The sequence below is a fragment of the Caretta caretta genome, chromosome 2 (assembly GCF_965140235.1).
Source record: "Caretta caretta isolate rCarCar2 chromosome 2, rCarCar1.hap1, whole genome shotgun sequence".
NCBI classification, from domain to species: Eukaryota; Metazoa; Chordata; order Testudines; family Cheloniidae; genus Caretta; species Caretta caretta.
This window is the reverse complement of record NC_134207.1, coordinates 255487212-255514201: the sequence shown is the minus strand read 5'-3', so window position 1 is coordinate 255514201 and position 26990 is coordinate 255487212. Positions and strand designations below refer to the sequence as shown.

The 26990-nt window shown below is 42.1% G+C and overlaps 1 protein-coding gene across 4 annotated transcripts in view; it reads right to left on the bottom strand.

Moving 5' to 3' along the window:
- Nucleotides 1-10888: 10888 nt before the first annotated feature.
- RHEB (Ras homolog, mTORC1 binding) overlaps nt 10889-26990 on the bottom strand; it is a 62024-nt gene continuing 45922 nt past the window's right edge. Inside the window, exons 5-9 of one of the 4 annotated variants that reach the window (XM_048837555.2) lie at nt 25803-25859; nt 25651-25698; nt 24872-24953; nt 23374-23442; nt 10889-11376 (exon numbers count right to left, since the gene is read on the bottom strand). In XM_048837555.2, the coding sequence (XP_048693512.1) occupies nt 11284-11376; nt 23374-23442; nt 24872-24953; nt 25651-25698; nt 25803-25859 (349 nt within the window). In that variant the 3' untranslated portion in view covers nt 10889-11283. Of the gene's footprint in view, nt 11377-12281; nt 12402-23373; nt 23443-24871; nt 24954-25650; nt 25699-25802; nt 25860-26990 lie in introns of all 4 variants that reach the window. The other 3 variants (XM_048837558.2, XM_048837556.2, XM_048837557.2) reach the window with 3 other exon arrangements.

The window sequence follows — 26990 nt, the reverse complement described above, 5'->3', positions numbered from 1 at the left end:
GTTCAGTCTTATGGTGATTAAAAACAGGTGTCACGGTATGCAGAAGTGATATGTCTAATAAGAGAGTTATTACAGATGGGGATACATGTATCATTAACTTGGATCCTAGGGGGATAACAGGGAATGAAATGGTGGACAAAGCAGCTAAAAATGCTTTGGAAGAAGTGGAAGGATTGACATAGAAATATCCTGGAGTAAACAGGAATTCAAAAGCCTAGTAATGTACAAAAAAATGTAAACGAGGAATGGCAAAAAATTTGGATTAATGAAAAAAGAGGAAGAAGATTTTCTGAATTGTGCCCTAGAGTGGACAATTCCGACAAGTGTCAGGGCCTCGATAGGACTAATAATGTACTTTTGTTTGGCATACTAACTGGCCCTGGGGGCGTAAACAAAAATATTTTTCGACTAAAAGGACACAAAGACGGATGATATGATTTCTGTAAAGTGGAAGAAACAATTGATCACCTTTCGTGTGTATGTCAGGGCTTTGATAAAGAATGAAAAGCTTTTTGAGGCATTCAAATGTCTTAAGTTTAAAAAAATTACATTAGTAAAAACATCAGGGAAATGGAGTATTATTAAAAAGGTGCTGGGACATTACCTGAAAGACACAGGGTAGAGTGAGAGGATCTAAACGGCTGTGTACTGAGGAATTAGAGTTGGTGACAGCTATAGACTATTCAGTCAAGCCTGCTTTGCCACTAAAATAAGAAAGAGAAAAGAAGATGACTGCTGTAAGAGAATCTGCAGTCACTCACTAGGAGCACAGAAGTGGGGAGGAGAAAACCCAAGAGGAAGAATAAGACTTGGGATCCTAGCCCTGGAAAAAGGGTCAACCACACAGGAATTGTGGGGCAAGACAGCCTGAGGGGGCTGAGTAGAAAGAAGCCCAGGGAAACAGAAGCAAGGAGAAGGACTGAGCAGACATTTGCTGCTCATTATAGGGTCCCTGGACTGGAACCCGGTGTTGAGGCAGGTCTGGGTTCCCCTACCAGACACTGGGAAGTGGCACAGGATTGTTGGAGATGCCAACCAGACAGCTGATCAGGAAGAACTTTGTTACCCCAGAAGGGGAGACCACATATTGACCTGGCCAGAAGGCTGAGTCATGAAGGGGGAGCACCCCAAGTCATGGGGGGGGGGGTCACAGAGTGAGTAACCAAGGCTGCCAGACTGGGTGAGGGCTGAGCGCCCGATGTAGTCCCAAAGAGGCGCCACCTGCGGTGAGTGCATCCCTTCACAGTGCTACTCGCAACTTATAACATTTGAAACCATGTCTGCCGTGGGGGGCAGGATAAGATTTTTTTTTTTTTTTTTTGCAGTGAAATGCACCTTTTGCTGTTGTGCCATTCATAAAGACACCAAATAATCAAAGACCCCAGCAGTGTCCGTATTGACGGTAGGCAGTGGTGTTGTAGCTATGGTTGTCCTAGGATATTAGAGAGACAAGGTGAGTGAGGTAACATCTTGTACTGGAGCAACTTCCGTTGGTGAGAGAGACAAGCTTTCAAGCTACACAGAGCTCTGCTTCCAGTATGGCTGAAGCGGTGTCGCTTGAAAGCTCGTCTCTCTCACCAACAGCAGTTGGTCCAATACTAGATATTGCCTCACCCACTTTGACTCTGTGTATTGACAGTCCCAATTTGAAAGCTCAAATCTTGTTGCTTTTTCAAGGCTTCACATTTTCACTGAAAAAAGTCCTGGCGTTCATCCTCAGTTCTGAAATGTTGCAAGAACTTTAAAGGTTGTGTCCTCCCACCAGTTAGCAATCGAATGCACACACTGTACTATTTTCCCATCAACTCATAGCCAGACATCAGAGCTGTGAGTGGATTTCTGAGCCATCCCTTGCACTTTGGGATGCAGACAACAGGGTAGAGCCTCAACTGTTGTAAACTTGGTGCAGCTCCATCCAAGTCTCTGAAGTAACACCGATTTACGTGAGTTGAAGATCTGGCCCATATATATTTATATTTTTTAATTGGGCTCATACTGTTTTATAGAAAGTAAATCCGGACACACGTACAGGTCAGAGTTTAATATTGGTGTATAAACTTGGTTAGCATCCTTTCGTCTACAAGAGATGGTGTGAATTGCAGCCTATGATGTAGATGGTTTGCAACGTCTCATGTGACTGAATGGTCCACTCCAAGATTTACATCTAGACAGAGGCCTAAGATTTCAAAAGTAACTGGTGACTTTGGGCATTCACCCAGTTTTCAAAGAGTGCGGAGCACCTGCTCTCTGAAAAGGAGCCTCTCTTGGGTGTCCCACATTGTGCACCCCAAATCACTAGTCCTTTTTGAAAGTTCAGGCCAGAGTCCCTAGCAGATCGGAGTGCCCACACAGCCTACACTAGGCTACACTAAACCACCACCACCAGGCAGTCACTGTTTACTCTTCAATGCCCTTAGAAGGGGGACAGCCCACTAGCCATTTTTTAAGATAATTTTTAAATTTATTGGATGGGGGGAGGGGGGTAAGAGATTTTACATTTTGCATGCGTGCCAACAGCCCCCAAGTTCTTATCTGATCCCGCCTCACCCCCTAGGTGTAGGCCCCTACCACTTCAGGATTGCCCTCTATTGTGCAGAGAGAGAGAGAGAGAGCACACTGCAGCTGTGAAATGCGTTTTATCCAGCAAGACGGCCTTTAAATTCTACCTTTCAGTTTTCCCTCCACAGAGCTCTATGGGGAGGGGAAGGAAGCGAAGCATACCCCTGTGAGGAGCAGCAGCAGCCCACTTGGCTGACTCACAGAGACTAGACATAAATTAGGGTGGCTGAAAACTTTTGACTTCCTGCAGTGACAGGAAAAATCATAATAAGCAAAGCTTGCACTGGGCAGCGGCTGCATCCACTCAGAACAATCCTCTTCTGAACATATGTAACCCTTTTGCCCGTCAGAGTTGGCAGCAACAAGGGCTGGGTTCAGTATCTAGGAGTTCCATTCCAATACACAATGCAAAACCGGCTCGAGCCCCCACCCAGTGACCCGGGACAAATATATACCACCCCCGCTGGGCGCCTTTAAGAAGCAATCCTTCCCCTCTCGCAAGCACGGGGGGGTTAAGGGGCACCTTACGTGGTCCAAAGCCGATTGCCCCACGCCTCCATGGGGCTCCGCTCCACTCCACCAGCCGTCCCATGAATTGCTCCTCTCTGCCAGCCGCGCCCCATGAGCTGCTCTAGCCATCCCACAAACTGCTCCGCTCCACCAGCCACTCTACTCTGCCAGCTGTCCCACGAGCTGCTCTGCTCGCCGTCCCGCAAACTGCTCCGCAATATATCTTCAGGCTCCCCCACTACTTAACACAACACTCAGTGATTTCAGCTCTTAGTAAGTTTAGCTCTTTTGTGATTTCAGCTTGGAGTAGGGGAGCCTCAGTGCTGGTGCACCATTGGCCCAAAGTGAATTCAGCTCAGCAGCCTGTAACTAGACTCCTAATGGAATCAAAATTAGCTCTGATATTCCACAGTGGAAAGAGGAGAAAGTGCAATTAGCATGTAAGGCCCTCACCAGCAAGTATTAATACCTGTCCCCAGACTCTCTCCATTCACTGAGTTTTGGAACCCATGTCCCTTGCCTAGCAAGTGCTACTTAGTTGATGGCGAGTCCCTCCATAATAACAAAAGGCCAAGTACAGTTCCACTGTCCTTGATTCCCATAATCAGGATAATAATTTATCCTTCCTGCCCCAATAACAGAGAAACTGGGGATCCCACAGCAGCCAAAGTGACCATTTGGGCAGCTATGGGCTTATGCTGGGCAGGGTGGGGGTGGGTGTGCCTATGCAAATGAGATCAGCCCCTGAAATTCTTTTCCACAACTTGCCACAACTCACCACCAGATGTCAGGGTGGAGTTCATCCTGTCTGCTTACATATGCAACACAGTTCACCAGCCAAGTACTAGAGAGCTTTCACTGGGGTGAATCAATCAAACCCGCTAACTGCAGAGCAGCTGATACCTGCAATAAGTGCATATTGCCCTGGAATGGAAGAATACATCTCAAAAGAACCACCATTTTAATCAAAGAGGGACATGCTATCAGGGGGTGGGGTGTCATACTGGGATCAGAACTAAGCAGTCCTGAAATTCTAATTCCAGCTCAGACACACACTGTTCTTATAGCTTCAAGCAAGTCACTCACCTTCTCTTCTTCAATTTCCCCCTCTGTAAAATGGGGCAGTAACACTTACTTGCTTACCTCTGAAATGCACCATGAGGAATAATGCAAGGTGCTTTGAACACGTGAAATACTGAGCCCCCACACAATGAGGCACCAATCCTGATCAGGACTTCTGGGAGTTGCTGTAAAACAAGTAATAATAAAAGTGCTAGTCTTCAAAACTTAGCAGAAAAGTCACTATAATTCAGTTGAAACCCTGTTGGGAGAAGTAGTTTCTGATTGAGACATCTAACGAGAATAACTATAATTTCCCAGGTCAACCAGTTCTCTCCTTAAAATGGGGTAAGATGGTTCATGGAGATGATAGAATATTTCTCGGCATGTTCTTTAGAAAGGCTTTCAATGCTAATTGCAGGCACATTCCGTCTGTTCTTGCTGTTTTTTTGCCATGACTGTGGTTACACACAAGTCTCTGATGAATAACTGAACATTAGATCAGCTGGCCCTGCACATCTCTCTGAACATTAGAGGGCCATTATCTTTGTGTTTCTAACTGGGAATGTGTTTAGGGACTGTCAAGTTTGAAAAGGAGCTTTGCTTTACTATGAAAAATTGATACAGCAATGACAAAGAGATATTGCCAGTATGAAAGCTGCTTGATACAATGAGAGGTCTGCCAGGGCTGGAAGGGACACACAAAAGTTTAGCTTATATCTATGTACAAAAACACTGAACTTTCCCAAAGGAAGAGAACCGACAGACTTTGCAGCTCATTGCCTATGATGGCAAGAAGGAATGGAGGCAGCTATACATCCTTAGTTGGGGAGGTATGAGGCAGGGTGCCATGCAGACCCAATGGAGACAGCTATACAGATATCCTAAGCGCACAAGTATCACCCACAGTGGGGATCAGGCAGTGCTCATAGAGCATCAGTGATGTGTGTTGTATATGACTCTCACGCTGAAATCAATAAACAAGATGCTTCCCTTGCTGAGCGCCTGGGTTTGTAGGCATGGTTTTGTGGGCACAGATATCAAAGCAGGGAAGACATCAAAACACAGCAATTAGCCACACAGCACGCTTTTAGGGAGCGGCTCATGGAAGGTTCACCCAGACCAATTCCCCTGAGTTCCATGCAGCTCAGCTACGCGAATGCAGACATCAGCAATCACCCAGGGCCTCGCATACTCTGCACCTTCATGGCAGTACATTTTGCCACAGAACAGTGGACAGTGAGAGTCTTGATACAGTTTGGTTCTAGTCGGAGGAATGTTTATTGATTTCCAAGTTTTGCATTTAGACTTAAAAACAAAGTAGTTTCTTTTCTGATATCACTCAGGAGAATGAGATGTGTGCCCTGGACATGACTCTTCAGGGATGACCTAGACAACATGAAGAGGAATTATTTATTCATTTCATAGTGGTGTCTTCCTGTTCTTGGAAGGCACCTCACATGTTAGGCACTACTGCAGATAAATAATAAGCAAGCAGCAGCAAGGAGCTGACCTCATACTTCTGGCCCAGACCAAGCTCGCATTGGCTTCAAGTGGAGCTTTGAAAATGTGTAAAGCAGACACTGGAAGCTGTGAGTTTTGCCTCCATCTTTCACTTAGTGCTCTTGATGGGCCACTCAACTTAAAAATCCTGTATTGTAAACAGGAGTGTTTACCCACGTTACAAAAATAACACTTCAGGCAATTAGAAATAAAATTATAAAATGTTATTTCACATGTGATTACTTAAAGTCTTTATTTTCTTTCTGCACTTCTCAGACTCTGGATAGTGAAGATCGTGGTCTGCTTCACTGCCACAACCATAAGGTTTCAAACATTGCCGGGGAGCGTTTGTTTAAAAAACTGTTTTCATTAGACTTTTTGAAATCATGTGGGCACATTTCCATTGGTCTTTGGTTTTAATAGATATGATAATCTGCACTTATGCAAGATCTTTCATCATGCAAGAGTCTAGCAGCTCTCATGAGTAGCAATACTTATTGGGTGGTAGATCTGAGGAACAGCCAACTCACTTGCCCCGGAGAGAGTAGATGTCTCTAAAGATTCAAGTTGTTTTTTTTAATAAAGCAACACATTACTTGATTAAAATCTAGTTATGTGACCTGGGGTCACACAGGACTTCACAGGTAGCAGCTATATTGCATGCTATCAGTATGTTGACTTCACTGTGGTAGTGTGAAGTTCTATAACCATTCTGAGGCAGCCATCAGCAGTCAGCTTGTGGATGTCTGGCAAACCCCACGGTAGAGGACAGCTGTGCTCCACCAAGCTGTATGTTACAGTAGCCCATGTGGAATACAGACACGTGGAATTTTCACCTAGGCTCAAGGGTCTCAGGCTTAGGGTGACCACCTTTTCAAAAGGCAAAACCAGGACACATGCAGGGGCCCCGTCCCCTGCCCCTCCTCTTTCCCTGAGGCCCCACCCCCTGGCCATGCCAGAAGCCAGTGCTAGGCCTGTCCCTCTCTTCCTTCTGGTGGCTACGTCCCCAGCTTTCCCTCTTGGTCCATCTGCTGCTGTGGTTTTAGCCCCGTCTCACACTGAGAACGAGCAAAGGGGAAAGAAGTTCACAATAACTGGGGGGGCAAGGACCTCCTAACACAGATTCCAGAAAACAACCCCAGGCCAGCTGTGGAAATAGGGTAGGCAAGTAGTAAGAGGCTTTATATCCAACAGGGAGCTTTCAGATTATTCTGGAGGATAGATACAGGGAGTAGACTTGAACACATGCAAATGAAATCTGGGCTTTCTATCGGCTGATATATTTTATAGCAGGCTTCTATGCTGTGCCCTGGCTAGGGCAAGTTCTTATACTCCTTACAAGACCAGCCCAGGCCACCTGAAGGCAATATGGGTAACGGGATCAATGGAAAGGATAACAGAAAGCAAATGGCAAGGAGTGTTATTTAAAAGGAAGAAGATATTTCTTACTAGTGTTGTCCTGCCCCATCTGTATCCTTTTTCTCAGATGAGTCTCCAATGCCCCTGGAACTGCTGGTTTATGCAGTAGTGCCAATGGGATTATGTTACTTGTTTGCAAAGGGAAGCAGCAAAATCACCCCTTACAAAGTAGTCAAATTAACAAACTGAAATTACTGAAGTAAATAGCGAAAGACCAAACAACCCAGCTGAAAGAGCAGCTTCTTAGTCAAAGAACTAGTAAATAAGTTTAGTAAAGCTTTGAATTCTTTTCGACCATGAAGCAGGTTCTGCATTTATAACATTGTCATTAAAATACCAAGAAATCTGTTATAAATTAAGAGCATCATCCTAGCAAGGGAATTACAGACCTTGATTAGAGCTCAGCTATGCTGTAAAGTGCTATTTTTTATTCCTCTCTTCAATTGGTCAGCTTTACCTGGTATGCATTAAATAGATCAACAGTAGTACGCTGAAGCAGTGCTAAGGAGAAAACAGAAAACGGGTGACCACATCCTGTCCCTAGTGGTCACTACTGCCAGGGCTTGCTACACCAGTCCACACTGCGGCATGGAGGAACTAAGGGCTGAATTAACAATGGACACAGTTTGTAACTTTGACTCCGTGCTTTGGAATTTGTACTAGAGCCTTGGGACAAGAGGACAGCTGCTGAAATCCTTTGTTTTCATTTTGATTTAAAAAGGAAGGACATTCTCAGGGTAACATGACACCCGAGGAGGGGTGGGGCTAGAAGCCAGACACTCCTGACTTTTACTCCCAGGTCTGACAGACACTCTGTGGTCCTGGGCAACTCATTAAATCTGTCTGCATCAGGTTCCTCCATCCTCTGTAAAATGGGGAGAACACTCATTGGGATGGGTGGGGAGGGATCAGTCAGCATTTGTAAAATACTTTAAAGTTGAACAACACTATGATTATAAAAATACTATGATGGTATGAATAGTAACCTGTAGCTTGCTCCTCCTCCACCGCAGGTTACACACAACATCAGTGCTACTCAGACTATAATCTACCAGTCGGGTACAATAAACCAGAGTCTACACTGTAGTCATGATCAGCGAGTGCAAGTTCTGATCCATCCTCAAGCTACACAGGATTGCACCAAGTACCCCTAGTAAAACACTAATGGTGCAAACTATTCGGACCCTCTGCAGAATGCAGACGTACAAGATTTTATATTTATCTGAAAAAGATAAAAAGAATCTGAAAATGGATACTTGGCATTTCTACATCACAGAAGCAGCTTTACTTATTTTTCAAATAAATCCCGATTTTCTCCAAGCTGACATTTGGCAATTATTACAATCTACTGAGTGGAAAAAATGAGGAATATTGTATGGAAACAAAACCAACCTCAACAATAGCAGCATTGCTGCTCTCTCATCTATATGCTAGTCACTCACATTAGGGGCCAGATGTTTGGATGTGGGAGTTTCATTCAAAGAAAGAATGATTTAAGGGAAGCCCAAAGCCAACAACTGCCCCTCCCCCCAGTCTGTCAGCACTTCTTGCACCAATCAGGCAGACTTTAGCACACGCTGCTCTCCCCTCTGAGCAGGAGTTCAATTCACAGGGCCAACTAAGGGAGCAGTCTCACTACTGCAAACACAGGGAAGCAGTAAGGTCAATTCTGCAGCTCCCTGCTTGCCCAGAAAATGAGAAATTGGGACCCACCAACTCCCACCCTGCCAAGCCCAAAAGGAAGGAGATTATTATTGCCTCAGGCACTTCAAAGCTGTTGGCTTTGCTGTGTCATAACTAGGCATCTTCTACATTGTAAGACATGGCTGCTCTAGGCTTTTCAGGGCTTAGTGACAAGACAGATCAGCAGGAAGTTGTCCATTTTCCTGTCCCTCCTCTCACTACATCCATTTGCCATATTCTGCTTGTGATCTCTACTCAGTGTTGGTGACCATCACCACTCATCTGTCCCTAATGCTCTGCAGCTGCTGGAGAACTGCCTATCAAATCAAGGGGTGGAAAAGCAACTCAGCTTTCCAACCCAAGCAGGGGAGGGCAGGTGGGGAAGTAGATTTCCTTCCATGTCCTTGGGTTCTGGTGTCAGATTAGAGAGAGACATGGAAGTGGAAATGGCACTCCTGTGCTGCAAAGGCCCCACGCAATCACCGGTTTAAGCCCAGCCCCAGTAGCAATTGGTTAACTTCACATTTACTGTTGGTTAAAGCTGCCAGAAGGTTGACTCCATGAGCAAAAATTACTTATCAGTTATAGAATGCAATAAAATGTGTGTTATGTTCTTGGGGTGCCCCTTCCCCTATAACCAGGTGGGCAGCTCTGTCTCAGAATAATGCTGTGCCCAGTTTCCCCACACTGTGCTGCTGATAGCAACAAGGCTCTACTCTATTCTAGGGCCAGGTATTCTAAATTCAGGGCCACATCCAGGGGGCGCTGCAGAAGCGATGTGGGGAGTTACTAGATGTGGCACAAAACTTGTGTACAAGTTTTGCAAGAAAATTAAGCATAAGTGATAAAAATGGAACCACAACATAAAGCCTACCTCCATGTGTCATAAGAACGGCCATACTGGGTCAGCCCAAAGGTCCATCCAGCCCAGTATCCTGTCTACTCACAGTGGCCAATGCCAATTAAATTCAAGCCAACACCTGAGACCAGCTATTTGACTATTTAATTGGTGACCTACAGAGCAAGGGAGAATATCTAAAACCTTCAGTGAAAGATGCAGTTTATTCAATAGCATGGACTGGGTCATTGCAAGAAACAGCTAAACCTCTTCTGTGAGGAAACCCTGTATGTGACTCAGCAGATTTTTGGCCACCTCTGAAAGATGCCACCCTGTTTAGCTGTAGAAGCCTTGGAGGTTTCCATCCCATTTTTATCCTCAGCTTCCAACAGAGATCTGAAGGTAGTGAAGAAAATGCATTACAATTGCCCATCATTCAAGAGACAAGATTGTTTCTCCAATTCAGCCTATGAAACATCTCCTTAGCTAGACAGGCCCATCCATTACCACTTCCCAAATATATTTAAAGCTTTGAACCTTCTTTAGAGTTATAGATTTTGAAACTTCCTGATTATGATTTCTGATATAGCTATAGTTAAAAGTTTTTAAACTTTCCATGGTTCAGGTCAATGATCCTGAACCTTTACAAGAATGGAAACATTTACCTTAATTGGTCCTGGCTGGTCTGAAAAGCAGGACAGATATGAAACCATTCCTCACCCATGTCAATGGTGGTCTCAGTACGGAAAATGCATTTGGAAATGCCCTGAAAAATGCATGCCAAAATGTTCAAGGCACATGTAATTGCTTGCAAGAACCACTTTGAATTTATAACCCAGAATTGCGTCATTATTTCATTCTATTTTGAAAATACTGTCCCCACTTACAAGTCTGTGTAAACAGTTTATAATGGAAGTGTCAACAGATCCTTCATTATAGCTATATTTGAGTGGCCTCTACCAGATGAGTCATGTTAATTAGAAGAGTGGTGCTGTTAGCCTATTATTGCATTTGCATCCTTAGCACTTTCTTCCATCAAGTTAACAGGTGATACCAGAGTGCATCATCCTTATCAGCGGATACACAGGTTCATCTGAGGTTGTAGTCAACCACCCAGGAGTTCTGCTAGAGGGGATGCTTCAGTCTCACTGTAGCAAACATTCTGAAAAAGCTAAACAAGTGATTGGCTTCAACATCCATCTCTATTAGTCCTGGGGGGGAGCTGGAGGCTAGTCAGTTTGTAGGAAAACCTGTATCAAGTTACTGCTACATTTATTATATCTTATGTAAAAACCACAGTTAAACAGAGCAACACAATAAGGTTTGCAGCTATTTTATTTACAAGTATACATTTAACACAAAGAAACACTGATATCCAAGCCTAGTTAAGAGTAGTGTAACAATATGCATCATTTTGATGATTATTCTAACCAATAGACTACACTGAAAAATTAATGCCAGTAAAATTCTTGGTCATAATATTAAGAAATACAATATAAACTGAAAATATGATTGCTTAAAATTTGAAAATGGAAGTGAAGCCATTTACACAGGAGTCAGAGTTTAACATAATCTGAGGGGAAAGGCTCCAACCAACTGTATCTTTCAGGTTAAACAGAAGAAAAAAAGAAGCATAGTTTATCCTTAAAGATAATGGGCAGTTTGCTTCTTCAGGTAGAATGTATTCCCAGTGTTCAGGTTTTGCAGTGGAATTACATTACTGAGCATGACGACTTTCCTTGTGAAGCTGCCCCGTCAATCTTTTCTGCCTCCAAAATTATCCTCCTAAAAACGTCAACGGCAGTCTGCAAAGAGAGAGAAGTGTGATTAGTATGAAGGCTGCAATTATCACTTACTGAAAGAAAGACAACTTGGCACAGTTTTGCTGGCTACTCTAATAGACAAATGCATGCTCAATATGTCAAGTCAGGTCTCAAACAAATATGATATGATTTGGGTAAGTAGGAAATGTAGGTGTAATTGAAATATTTACCACAAGAAACTCTTTGGAAAATGGGCATAACCCACCCAATATACATGCTTACATGGGGAAACATTTAAAAAAATATTCTGTAGAGAACAAGCGTTAACTGAATCGTCAAAACAAACAAAAAGCTAATTACTATAATTCTGCTTTGTATTGTAGCCATTTTGAATAGTAAGTGCTCATTGACAATATTGAAAGCTTATATACTCTGCCTCTCCAAAGACAATACACAAGTATAAATTGATTCACATACTCCAAGCAATACTACTACAAGTCAGACTAGAAGAGACGCTATCTCTGTAAAGCTCCAAGTAATTTAACATCAAAGGGAGAGAAAACAATGGAGGAAGGCAATTCCAATAGAAATTAAAAAAATAATTCAGTAGAGGGTTGTGGTTTTAAGTGTCTTGGGTCCTTTAGGCATGCAGAGGGAACATTCCTACATTACACTACTCATTTACATTTTATTGCAGTGACTACCATCAGACACTGCCTAGTTCACAAGTATTGTCCAAGATGAGGTGTCCTGTTCAGCTCTACCAGGATGGGGCAATGAGATTTGACAACTGCTGCAGGAAAATGCTCCAGAGATAAAAGAAGACACTTGAATTTCAAGGGACAGTATTTCAAACTAAACTGGTATCTAATTTTAACCAAAATCCTTTTGAAAAGAGTTAATGTGAGCAGACAAACCGTAAATATTCTGACAGGTTCAGGGCTTACATTATACATATGAAACCTCAGACTGCAAAACAGCGAGCATTAACATATGTTGGTTGCATGCAGCCATATGTTATAAGCTTGCCACTTCCTTATACAGTTGAGGAAAACAATCCAAAACCCCTGAAAAAAACCACAAAAACTGTTCAGATTAACTGTGTGTAGGCATCCTCATACACATCCCTTCAGCAGCTAAGAGTAACTGCTATTCTCTGAGCAGGAATCATCTTTGAAGTTATTGATTCCACCTAGAACTCCTTACTGGACCCTCCCCTGGCTAGACTGAACAAGCTTAGGATACAGTAATCACTGGATAACATTTTTCCAATCTACTTGATGCTATTCCTCTCAGATTAGTTAGGAAGCCCCTTGATAAGGTGAGCAGGTGAGGGAGAGACTATCATGTCCTCTGTGCTTTGGACTCACCCTCCAGCTGTGGAAAGGATCCACATTGTTATTCTACCGTATGCGATCCTGACCTAGACAGTAACTTGGTGGGCAGAATGGATCTGTGCAAGGACACAAAGGAGTGGCACCTTTACTAGGGTCAGAACTAGGTATAAGCTTAAGTCCTCATCTGTGAGTTACAACCTGCTGGACTAGGAACTGGACAACTGAATCAGACACTCCTTTTCAATGTAAGTAGGGGCCTGATTAATTCGAGAGCTTAGGTTTCAACAGATTTGACAGAAGTGGTAGACTGAACATTTGACTAGTTTACAAAAGTTTTCATGAAAAAATGAAAGTTACTCTAAAATGCAGAAACTTCAAGCCTCTTTAAACTTCCCCCAGTGGTTACTCTTCACTTCAAAAATTCCATTAAATGAAGCACCAGTGTACTTATGTGGACTGAGAAACACTCTGAATAAGGGGGTTTAATGTCATGACACATTCAGGTTGAAGGATTATTGAATACTAGCCCACTCTGAGAAATAGTCACCCCTTTACAAAAGTTAATATGCTAAAATGGAGCATTCCATTGGACCTCCTAGAGGGATTCACTTTGTATGGTTAGACTGGAGACTCTAGATAATAGGTTGCTGTGTTTTTGTATATTTTATAGCAGTAGTCACTTTAATAAATATTCTTTTCTACATAATTATCCTAAAGTCAATAGTGATGCTGAACTCCTCATCTTCATTTTGGGTTTCTGAGGACAGCATTGATCATGTTAAAGACAGACATTGGTATTCTGACTAAGGGAAGTTTGGTCAAAAGCCAATGTTTCCCTGTGTATCAATTTTTAGTCTATCCAAGTGTCATTACTATTATAATTTCATGAGCACCAAGTTCCGTTTGTATAGAAAAGAATATTCCATGTTATATGGAAGCAAATGTATGAGAACTGGAAGAAGCTGGTACAAGACACTATAATTTGTTTAAAATAAACATGCTGAAAAGCTCTGTGTGCTCTGACCTGGCAGTTATTTCTCCAGTAAGGTACAATTTTTAGTTGGCTCACTTCTGAATAAATTCCACTGGACTCCAATAGCCCCACAATCTTAAAGTAATTATAGTAAGACCATAGCAGGCTGAATTCGATGTATAGCCTCTCTCATATTTAACACTATGTGTTGTGTAGAGTCTCAGGAATCATTAAAATACTAATCAATACAATTTTCCAAGCAATCCAAAGGCAAACTGACATAAGTGGCTGATTAGTCAAATTACACAATACATTTCCTGTGCAAACTGGATTTTAGCAGAGTCCTGGACAGGATTACAGATCCCATCAACTACTTTCTGCTGATAAATTTTCCTTGGGCGACAACTCAAAGGAAAAAAAATCTAGTCTGACCTACAATACACTTAACACTTATGTAAACAGTTGAAATTTTATTTTGGCTCTAGCAGACACTATTCTCTACATTCCTGACTGGAAACAGCTATTTTTAAAAAAGAGCACTTATTCTGTCAAATGAGACGAGACTATGTTATTTCTCAAACAGATTGTTCATCTGGGCCACTCACCAAGATGTAGGTGGCCAGTGAATACATTTCACAGAAAGGATGGGATATTTAAAAAGTTTTAGTTACATACATTCTTTATGGATCTTGTGACAAAGTTCCTCCTCTACCTTGGTGCGTCTTGCGCTTATTGGCGGATTTGCTCACCTCGGAGATTCATGGCAGCCCTCAGTTTGGCTGTTTTTGTGAACCCACAGTCCAGGTCAACTCCTCCTGTGTCTGACCAGGAGTTGGGAGGTTTGGGGGGAACCCGGGCCCGCCCCCTACTCTGGGTTCCAGCCCAGGGCCCTGTGGAATGCAGCTGTTTAGAGTGCCTCCTGGAACAGCTGTGTGACAGCTACAACTCCCTGGGCTACTTCCCCATCGCCTCCTCCCAACACCTTCTTTATCCTCAGTCCTCCAACAGTATGCGTTCTCACTCTCAGCTCCTCACATGTGCACCACAAACTGAAGTGAGCTCCTTTTTAAATCCAGGTGCCCCGATCTGCCTGCCTTAATTGATTCTAGCAGCTTTCTTGATTTGCTACAGGGGTTCTAATCAGCCTGTCTGTCTTAATTGTTTCCAGAAAGTTCCTGATTGTTCTGGAACCTTCCCTGTTACCTCCCCAAAGAAGAGGGACCTACTTAACCTGGGGCTAATATATCTGCCTTCTATCACTCTCCTGTAGCCATCTGGCCCGACCCTGTCACAATCTACAAAGATCAAGAATACATTTTCAAGCTGGTAAATCTTTTCAGCAAAACAAGGTTATGAGATGACTCAGACAGGAGCCACTGTTGCATGAACAATAGAGTCTTCATTGGGAACCACTTCCCTACCTCACAGGGATACTGTGGTGCTGTTCAAAGCAATTGGTCATGTATACAATACAAACTTTTGTCAGGGGCTGGATAAGCTGTACTGACAAGAGCATAGTTTGGCTAGCATAAGTGGTGTCTACACTAGGAGCACTTGCCAGTATAGTATACAGATATGGCTATACCAGCAAAGTGCTCCTACATATTGATCTGGCCTTTGATAGTTTGATGACTGATGTCAGTTGTGATCAGTATTACTGAACTTTGGTCAGCCATTTGACCATGTTGACTTCTTTCTAGGACTTGAGTTTAGTTTTTTCAAATTGAGAACAGCACAGAAAATGGTAGTAGTTAGCATTAAATCCAAACTTTGAGTATAATCAAATCTGCAGAAAAAGGTATTTCTACTTAATCTTACATAAAGGAAGAGCAAACAGACTTAAAGCCTGTAATACTTTTGTTACTAATACACTTCATCTAGGGTTGCTTATAGGCGCTTGTTTCCATGGTGGCGAGCTTGGAGGCAGTTCTTTAAGCCTACTTCCACATGACCGCTGCACTTTCCTCTTGCTGGGAGCTAGAATCTGAGAACTCTGAAATACATCTCCAGTTGACAGCTGCAGTCAGCGTGGTTGTAGGGTGGAGACTACACAACAAGAGACTGAACAAGTCTGTCCCTGGAGCTAAACACCAAGCTTGAAATACAATATGACAGATGTTACGTTATGTCTGAAGTCCAGCTGCATTCCCTTATCTTCTGTTCTATGTCACATTCTAGGGCTTTCTTTCCTCTGCTTTTGGAAGATTATAGAAATTGAAAACTGCTGAGAACACCATAAAAGCATAGTTCTTTGAACTCATGTTCTGCATTTAGGTTTGCGTGAAATGTTTCGATTGGCTTCACAGTCTGAGTGCCCTATAAGAGCTTTTAATGTGTTTTGGTACAACAGCATTTTACATCTTCCAAAAGAGGAGGAAAGAAAGTCCTAGAATGTGACATAAAACAGAAGATAAGGGAATGCAGCTGGACTTCAGACACAACATAACATCTGTCATTTCAAGCTTGGTGTTTAGCTCCAGGGGCAGACTTCTTCAGGCTCTTGGTGTGCAGTCACCACCCTACAAGCATGCTGACTGCAGCTGGCAACTGGAGATGTATTTCAGAGTTCTTGGATTCTAGCTCCCAGCAAGAGGGAAGTGCAGCGGTCATGTGGAAGTAGGCTCAAAGAACCGCCTCCAAGCTCGCCACCATGGAAAGCAGTACCTATAAGCAACCCTAGATGTTGCTATCTGCAGTTACAGCAGGGAATTACAACTTCAGATGCTTTTTCTGCCCACTGCCATCTTGAACTGGACTCCTATGTAGACCAGTTGAGATGGAGACAAAAACTGCAATTTGTGATCCAGCTATGGCTCTCCAGAAAGGAATCTACTGCAGCCATAGCTTCCCTTGCCTGGTGTTCTATCATCAAAAGGCTGCTGCAAGCTTGGTCGGTGTTCTTGGTGCTGTTCCTGGTGGCCCAGACGGAAAAGCTTTGCATTGATTGTGATAGCCTCAGCATTGCACAGTATGAGTAACTGACGCGAAGGCCATGTTGGGATAGGATGATCTAGGCCAGTGGTTCTCAAACTGTGGGTTGGGAAGCCAAAGTGGGTTGTGACCATTTTAATGGGGTCGCCAGGGCTGGCAGTAGACTTGCTGGGGCCTGGGGCTGAAGCCAAAAGTCTGAGCCCCACCACTCAGGGTGGAGGCCAAAGCCTAAGGGCTTTAGCGCTCAGGCTACAGCCCCACCCACCCAGAGGGAAAGTTCTCAAGCTTTGGATTCATACCCCCCAGGGCGGGCGGGGCTTGGATTTTGGCCCCCCTCCTGGGGCAAAGGGGCTCAGGCTTAGATCCCCCTTCCCGGGGTCGTGTAGTAATTTTTGTTGTCAGAAGAGGGTCTCGGTGTAATGAAGTTTGAGAAATCCTGATCTAGGCAACACGGTTCCCTCTTCTATGGGGGAGGGGGAAGAGGGACCAATAGGATGGCCTACAGTTTCAGCAAATGGTTCACAGTCCTTTGGAAAACACTGAGTTTGTGGGACTGGAGTAACAGAACTGAAAGAAGAAGCTGCTGTAAGAGCCAGTGAGGAACAGCCTAAGACAACAGGATCCAAAAGACAGGTTTAGAGTTATGATAATTCATGCACAAAGATAATGGCAGAGGCACCATCCTATGGCCTGGGCTATGTGTGGGACAGCATACCTCCCTGGTGATAACTTGAAGGTGCAGGAACAAACAACATGATCTGAGAGCACTTCCTCAGGATCAAACAGAACAGACAGTTCCAGGGCTCCTCTCGGAGGACGTGGGATTTTCTCTGATAGGCTTGGAGAGCAAGAGCCTATCCCTTTGAAACAGAGAAGTTCTATCATTTAGGGCCTGTCTCACGGGAGTCCTGGCTTTCTAATATCTGCATTAGTCTACTCCAGTTTCAGAGGTTTTGCCAAGAGAAGATCTCCTCTGCAGGGTAGAGCAGCCAAGCTAACCTTTGATATCTGAGCAGCCAAAGGGACATCCTAGCTGAGATGGAAGCACTCGTTCTTGAGGTGGTCGTGATGTTAAGTAGCATCTGCTATAAAACAACTCTAGACAGGGCAGTTTTTGAACCAGCTCTGTTCATCCCTGGTTTTGAATCACCTGGACAGGCTTTGGAGTCATGGCCCACCTTGATTATCATACACATTGTAAGGAGTGTGGTCACTTTAGATAAGCTATTACCAGGAGGAGAGTGGGGTTGGGGGAGGTATTTTTTCATGTTTTGTGTGTATAAAAAGATCTTCTACACTTTCCACAGTATGCATCCGATGAAGTGAGCTGAAGCTCACGAAAGCTTATGCTCAAATAAATTGGTTTGTCTCTAAGGTGCCACAAGTACTCCTTTTCTTTTTGCGAATACAGACTAACACGGCTGTTACTCTGAAACCTGTCATAGAGAAATATGCAACATGTGACTTCTTGCGAAGAGTTGCCCGTCAACTCATATGCTCTTTTCAACACAGATTCAACATCTGTTGAGCATCTCTTTAAAAGGAAGTTCCCATAACAAGTATTGCCATTCTCTTTTCCATTCAGGAGACTGTCACGTTTTCTTAATTTTTGGCAAGTATCCCAGGATCCCTTTGCATTGTATTACAAGATTTTTTGGGTATTTCCATTCTCTGGCCACCATGCCTAACGTGCAGATGGATGAGTAGTTGTTTCAGGGCCCTGTACGAACTCCATGGGAGGGGATCTATGGAAACTGGGTCAGCTGTGTCTTCCTTTTCCAGTAGAAGGATCAAAGCTCCTTCTGTACCTGGGGCTCATTTCTTTAGCTGTAGGAAGAACTTTGACTCCAGATTTATAGAATCTGGGTAGTCCTCTAAGCAAGATGCTAGCTTTCCTGCAAGCAGGAGGATAAAGAGAGGGTGGAGCATGGTCATAGTCCAGCCCCAATAGTCAGGGTGCTGGTATTATCATGGCCAGAAGACAGCAGCTGGAGAATTTATGAATCTAACCAGAGGGCAAGTGCTCAGAGACTTCTTGCTCCTAAAGGATGCTGGCCTTTGTCCACCCAAGACAGCAGCCACCACCTGGAGAATAACAAGCCTTGCTCCCAAGCTAGAGGAAGCCTCTGCCTTCTGAACTGGAGGGAGCTTTAAAGTCATGGAAGACAATCTTGGCTCCTCAAAGGGGGTCCCTATCCCAGAGGTTCCTTGGTGGCAGTGTGAAATCTCTCAGAAGAGGAGGAAGTGTCTCCAGAACCAGTAGGATGTTCCTGTCTTTGGTTCCTGTTGAAAGGGATGCTTCCCTGTCCTGCTCCCTGCCTGGTCTCTTCATTTAAGGGAAATCTCCTACCTTTCACCTTCCTTCCTGAAGAGCGTAAGTCACAAGATCCCCAGCAGCTGCCTGCAGTACCAAAGGTGGCTGTCCCAGCTTTGGCCTTTGGAGTACCTGAGCCCTGGACATGCTAGACAGAGTTATTCTCTGGCTGTAGCCAGAGGCAGCCACACAATAGCTGTGTCAGTCTTAGAAAGATTAGTGGAACCTGATCCTTCTCTGTGCAGTCTTTACTGGCTGGCAAAGGTACCGATCTCTCCGCTTCTTGAAAACTATTGGATTTACGAAACATTGTATAGAACAAGTGACCTCACCGACATAGTTGTGTACTAGTGTGTGATAGTTAGTACAGCAATTTAATATGCTAGGTGTTATGAAAAAACTAACTTCTTTATAAAAAAAGCAGGCTACAGAACTACAGAGTGTCACTTCAGGTTTCAGAAAGTTATCAATAAATCCACAATATGAATTAGTGAGCCGTTACAAAGATGTATATTTAGCAATGGGAAAAAACTGAATGCCAGCTAAATTGTTTAACTAATACAAGTTGACTGCACTTAAGTCAGATTTAGCTTAAAGAATTTGTTCTAGAGTGGAGCATTTGTATACAGCTTGTCTTCTAAAACCACTTAGCTGCAAGTCTACTATTCACTGAAGGATTTTACAGGATGTTTACAATCTTCATATTTTTGCACTACTCCGGAACTAGACTGAAGAGTGGCATTAAACTTGCCAAAATCTGAACGAAGAATTCAAGTACTACAAAAATTAAATGGTGACTTCCTTTGGATCTGCAGAAGATTTTGTAAGATTTGTACTATCAATTTTCTTGACTGGTGTGGAGAAAATAAATAAGGAAGTGTTATTTACTCCTCATAACACAAGAACAAGGAGTCAGCAAATGAAATTAATAGGCAGCAGGTTTAAACAAAACAAAAGGAAGTATTTCTTCACACAACTCACAGTCAAACTGTGAAACTCATTGCCAGGGGATGTTGTGAAGGCCAAGACTATAACAGGGTTCAAAAAAGGAACTAGATATGATTATGGAGGATAGGTCCATCAATGGCTATTAGCTAGGATGGGCAGGGATGGTGTCCCTAGCCTCTGTTTTCCAGAAGCTAGGAATGGGCGACAGGGGATGGATCACTTGATTACCTGTTCTGTTTATTCCCTCTGAAGCCCCAGGCATTGGCCACTATCGGAAGACGGGATACTGGGCCAGATGGACCTTTGGTCTGACCCAGTATGGCCGTTATGTTCTTTCGCCCTGCGGAAACTAGATTTTCTTGATTGTCCACTACCAGCAGCACAAGTTCTGGCAATTACATGTATGAAAGGATAAAAGAGGTATGATTTTACCAGGAGACAAGGTTCCACCTTGCAGGATTGTCTGTTTGGTTGCACAAAGACCTTCAGGAAAGATACAGATTTGATTCCTAATTTTAGGTATAGAGAGGTGCTAGTGAACTTTCCACTAGCATAAGGGTCTGCTTGGAGCCTCCTTCTTCATCACAAACCAATCTGATACTGTTCCTCTGACCCCATCATGAGCCTGGATTCCATAAGGCAAAAGTTTCACTAGCAACATAGCTTGTTACAACCAAATTAAAAATGACATTTGAGTATGACAGCCTATTACTTCAAACCCACAGCCCGTTAAAGTGAACTAGGGAAGAGGTCAAAGAACATGACAGATTAAGCCCTATATACAGCCATGGGAACTGATTGCCCCACCACCCAATTTGCAATTACTCTGAAGATACCCTCAAAGATGCTTAGTTTTGCAGTTCTCAAACTGTATATGTGTGTCTCCAGAGATAACATGCTTGTTAACAGCAAAAATGTTTTAAAATAAATAAATAATATATAGAGGTGAGAAATAACAGACTTCAACCCTATTGTACCTCTGCAAATGTGTGTACACAGAGTCAATCCTTTACCTCTCTCTAAAAGTGAGAAGTTTCAAAAAGTTTAGTGAATAGAAGATTGTTGGGGGCGGAATAGGTCTGGACAAGGAGAAGTCTGGAGATAAATGTGAGAAGGGAAGGACAGGAAGTAGAAACAGAAGTGAAACTGTTTGAGCAGCATATTCCAGAAGTCTTGAGGTCTTCCCGAGTGTAGCCTTCATTGATTTGAGCTCTACCATTCTCTCATTAGAAGGGAAAACCTATAATGGCAGCAGGCTGTAAAAGAGACCCAGTTTGGGAATAGGAACCATTCAAGAAATGTATGTTTGCTGATGATGTTTTAAAGAAAGTCACACCAGTGAACTGGTGGAAGTCACTTAAGCACTTGGATTCAGATATTGCTGAAGTGATAATCTCACTTAACAGCAGTACCTTCTTCTGCTGGTGTAGAAATAATATTTTCTTCCTTTGGACTAATTTATTCCAAATTGAGAAATCATTTGCGACCTGAAAAAAGCAGGAAAGCTTGTTTTTCTTTTCCAGATTATGAACAAATAGGAAAATGAAGGTGACTGAGTTAGCTGCAAAAGCCAATATTTTAAGTTTCTCATGTTGACCTGGCTGACAGTCTGTTTAATTAAAAAAAAAAAAAAAATTCATTTAATGATTTTAGTTAAATAATTTTAACAAAACAAACCTGATTTTAAAAAACGTGAATGTTTACATTCAAAAATTCATATGCTTGTTTTGTTAAAATACTAGATGTTTGCTGTTGAAGAAAAAAATCCAGAATACATAACGTTGTTGTTTTAGTTAAAACAAACAATTTAAATGTCTGGTGATGTTCTACTTCTAATATAGCATGGCAAGAAAATCCTCCAAATATTAATGATTAATCTGTTGAATTGGAGATAGTTCACTTCTCAATGACTTCATAAATATCCGCTTCAATAACCAAACAATCATTCATTTTCTGATATAACTGTAAAACTAATCTGAAAAGTTTTCAAAGTAAATCACTTTAAAAATGTACAAAAAGAAAAGGAGTACTTGTGGCACCTTAAAGACTAACAAATTTATTTGAGCATAAGCTTTCGTGAGCTACAGCTCACTTCATCGAATGCATTCAGATGAAGTGAGCTGTAGCTCACGAAAGCTTATGCTCAAATAAATTGGTTAGTCGCTAAGGTGCCACAAGTACTCCTTTTCTTTTTGCAAATACAGACTAACACAGCTGCTACTCTGAAACCTTTAAAAATGTACAGAATGTACCTTCTAAAAATGAAACCTAACATCTCCGAGTTGTGAAGAATATGTATTAAGGTTATAACAACCAACAAGAATGCACTTTTATGTAGAAATCCATGATTAATAGAGTCTTCTTGACTAGTGATTTAAATCATGATTAAATCAATTTGATTTCAATCAAATCCACCCTGTGATATTTAACAACAAAAAGGGGAAAGGAACTCAAGATAGAATAGGGAAAGAATGGGTTAGAGAATATTTAGGTAAGTTAGATGTATTCCAAGTTGATTGAGGCTGATTAAATTAATCTCAGGTACTTAAGGAACTAGCTGAAGCAATCTTGGAACCATTAGCAATTATCTTTGAGAACTCCTGGAGGATGGGGGAGGTCCCTAAGGACTGGAGAAGGATAAACATAGTAACCATCTTCAAAAATGGGAACAAAGACTGGGAAATTATAGACCAGTTAGCCTAACTTCAATACCTGGAAAGATACTGGAACAAATTATTCAACAATCAATTTGTAAGCACCTAGAGGAATAGCAAGCATGGATTTTGACTGGCCTAGTGGGTTGGGGGAAACAACAGTCATGATTTTTGGCTTTATATAAGGCTTTTGACACAATCCCATATGATATTCTCAATGAAATTTGGGAAACGTGGGCTACATAAAATTACTATAAGGTGGGTGCACTACTGGCTGAAAAACCATACTCAGTAATAATCAGTGGCTCCTTATCGAGCTGGGAGGGCATATCTAGTGGAGGTTCCAAAGGTGTCTGTCACTACTGAATATTTTCATTAATGACTTGGATAATTGAGTGGAGAGTAGACTTAAAGTTTGGATGACACCAAGCTGTGAGAGGTTGTAAGCTCTTTGGAGGACAGGATCAGAATTCAAAACAACCTTGACAAGTAAGCGAATTGGTCTGAAGTCAGCAAGAGGCAATTCAATAAAGACATGAGCAAAATACTACATTCAGGAAGGAAAAAAAGTCAAATGAACTACAAAATGGGGGCAGTACTGCTGAAAAGGATCTAGGGATTACAGTGGATAACAAAATCTGAATCAAGGTAATGTAGTTTAAAAAAAAGGCTGATATATTCTGGGGGTGTATTAATAGAAGTATCATATGTAGGACAAGGGAGATAATGGTCACTGGTGAGCCCTCAGCTGGAGTACAGTGTCCAGGTCTGGGTGCCACCCTTCAAGAAAGATGTCGAGAAACTGGGGAGAGCTCAGAGGAGAGCACAAAAATGATAAAATGTTTAGAAAACCTGACCTATGAAGAAAGATTAAACACTTACCCAGTTTTTTATCTTAAGACAAAAGACTGGCAGGGAGGGGACCTCATAAATCTTCAAACATCTTAAGGGCTGTTATAAAGAGGACAGTAATCAACTGGTTTCCAGGTCTATTCAAGGTAGGACAAGTGATGGGCTTGATCTGCAGCAAAGGAGAGGTAGCTCAGGGGCTCTCAACCTTTTTCTTTCTGAGGTTCCCCCCCCACAACATGCTATAAACACTCCATGGCCCAGCTGTACCACGACAACTGTTTTTCTGTACATAAAAGCCAGGGCCGGCATTGGGGGTAGCAAGCAGGGAATTCCCTGGGGCTCCACAACAAAGGGGACCCCACAAAGCTAAGTTGCTCAGGATCTGGACCCAGGTGGTGTGGCTCTGTATACCGGGCTGCAGTTCTGTATGGTGAGCTTCGGCTTTCTGCCCTTGCCTGTAGCGAGTCTAATGCTGGCCATGCTTGGTGGCCCCCCTGAAACCTGCTGATGGCCCCCCAGGAGGCCCTGGACCCCTGGTTGAGAACCACTGATGTAGGTTATATATTAGGAAAAGCTTTCTAACTATAAGGGTAGTTAAATTCTGGAATAGGCTTCCAAGAGAGCTTCTGGAATCCCTATCATTCAAGGTTTTAAAGAACAGGTTGCACAAACACCGGTCAGGGATGGTCTAGGTTTACTTGGTCCTGTTTCAGTGCAGGGGGATGGACTTGACCTCTCAATGCCCTTTCCAGCTGTACATTTCTATGAAATACTGGAACATATTCAGGGGTAAATGAGGAAGCTATTACACCAAAGATTAGTGTTAGGTTAAAATTAAATTAAATCTGCTAGTTTTGTCACCATTTAGAAATAACAATGGTAACATTTACAATGTTTCCTGGTTATATTTGGTCAGATTGTGGCCATCCATCCATTAACACAACCCACATCACTACAAGATTTGAGACCCTCCCCAGTATTTATGATTGTGAGGCAGAGAAACATTACTCCTATTTCAGAGGGAATGGAAGCACACTGGCAGAGCCTGGAAAAGAACCCAAATCTAAGGGCTGGCTAGTGCCTTACTCACAATGCTATCCTTTCATCCTTGTAGCGGTATGTTCCTGCTAAGGATACAGCAATTAATTCTCTATTTTTGAAGGTACCGATACAGATCAAGCCATTACCACTTCAACTTAGGGGAGAGAGTTTACACTGAATCTAACTCTTTCCACTTTAAAGGTGTAACTTAATTATGTGTGTGTTTGGTTCTGGTGCTAGTCACATATTTCTCCTTTCAACAACCTTACTTTATCTTCAGTTCTCAATGAAATATTTGGACAAGCTTGCACACATGGACTTCACTGCAAGTAATCATTTCACTTTCTATTGCCAATACACAGCTATACAGCATATAGTAGTTTTCTTCCCATTGTGATGAGGCACATGTGGAGACATTTAAAGATCCTTTGATACCAAATCCCACTATTTAAACTGCAGTGTATCAAAGTGGATGTTAATTGGTTACCTGATTTTCTTTAGCAGAGGATTCCAAGAAAGCTGCATTCCAGGATTCTGCTAAAGCTTTCCCTTCTTCATAACTGATCACCCTGACCAAACAGAAAACAGTATAAATTATTACAGCAAAGAAAATGTTTGATGGCTTATGGAGAAGTTAGAGAAGGGAGCTGTAGCTCATGAAAGCTTATGCTCTAATAAATTTGTTAGTCTCTAAGGTGCCACAAGTATTCCTTTTCTTTTTATGGATACAGACTAACAGGGCTGCTACTCTGAAACCAGCATTTGCCATGCAACTGCAGTTACTTCCCTGCAGTACTTCATGCTCTATGAAATATTAAACTGCTTTGCATGCAGTAAAAACATGTTCAAGTAAAATTTGGGTCTTGCAATACTTACTTTCCATTTTTACGATATTTTAGAATAACTCCATTTTATATAGTGCTTTAAAGTTATTGTCACAACATTCTTATGAAGTAAACATGCAACTACTCCATTTTGTAGATGAAAGAGAGGTTAAGTGACTTGCCCCAAAGCGAGAGTCAGGATTAGAATTCAGTAGCTCCTGGCTCTCACTTCCATATTCAAGTCCACAGTACCTTAGTTATGATAACTTAGTTTAATTTAGAATTAGGTTAGCTTATGCTAACTTTTTAGCTATGGAAAATTACATACCTATAATTTAGTTCCTAAGAAGAAAATTGCATTGAAATTGTTACAAGTGATGTTGCAATGGAGAACTGTTATGGTATCTTAAATTTTTCAGAAAAAAATATTGTATTTACATACCGTTCCATATGCAGGTCTTTTTTATTTCCAACCAGCATAATGGGTATTCTGTGAAAAAAAGTGAACCACTTTTAGAACAGCTGTTATAGCATATTGAACAAAGTACTAGTAATATACCTGCAATGAAATGAGATGAAAGTGTTACTACTTACTGGACTTTTCCCACCATATCCAATAACTTGCCATGGATAACTTTAATCACTTCAAAACTGCAAAATAAAGGGATGAAATCACACATGCACTCTGATGTTTAGCCTTAATACCCAATACACAAGCAATTAATTCCACCTGTAGACTGTGTGTTTAAGCTTTATTCTCACTTTAGCTATAAAACTGAGATGCTCTAAATGTGTTACTGATTCCTGTACAAAAAGACAAATTGGGCCAGAACTCCATAAAACACTAGTTCATCTAACAATATTCTTACACAGGCCAAGATAATCCTGTCTAATATACTTGTTTTTCCTTTAGATAAAGGGCACTGCAAGTGTATGAATCAAGACTGAGAAAGACATGCCTTAAGCATTATTTGGATGTTTGATGAATCTGCTTGGATTGTAGGTACACTTTAGGCAGAATGTGTAATAAGATTTAGCTGCACAATGCAGGAAGTCTGGGTAACCAGGTTAAATTAAAAGTACAGCTTCAAAACCAAACAAGCACTAAGAAGGAAGGTGCAACAGAAATACTAAGCATGTAGTGCTTCGCTGAAATTCATAGTACTTTCCATTTTAAATTGGGACAATACTCAATCTCAAAATTAAAATAGAATCCAAGTGATTTCATTCAGAATTTATGCACTTGAAAATGAAGAAAAAGCCTGAACTGTGACTTTCCAAGTCAAGAGAAGCACAAACTGAGCTGTCAGGTTGTATGAGAAACATTGCTTGTTCAGATACTACAATTATGGGTGCTAATACAAAGTCTGTACTCAAAGACTTGAGTTACTAAGGTCAGAAGCAATATTGTGAGGTGCCAGGAAGCCTCACACCCAGCTAACTTAATGGATATTTAGTACCATGCAGAATAAGCAAGTCGTAAACAAATGAAGCCAGTGATGTGCAATGGCAACCATTTTATTACATTTGGAGTAACTGAGCTATGAGGGAGTTTGACAGACAACTTTGATCAATTATAACAGGGATTTCATGTATAAACCTGGACTGGACACAAATATTGCAATTAAAAATTATTTGTAGGGTAAGTAAGGTAGGTTCTGACTTTCAAAACGTTATTGCCATAAGTAGTGTGCTCATTTACGTGGCATTTTAATCAGAGCTCAAATTCCAAGGGCCTGATTCTTCAAGCACAGCTTTGCATTAAATACGTGCCACAAAGAT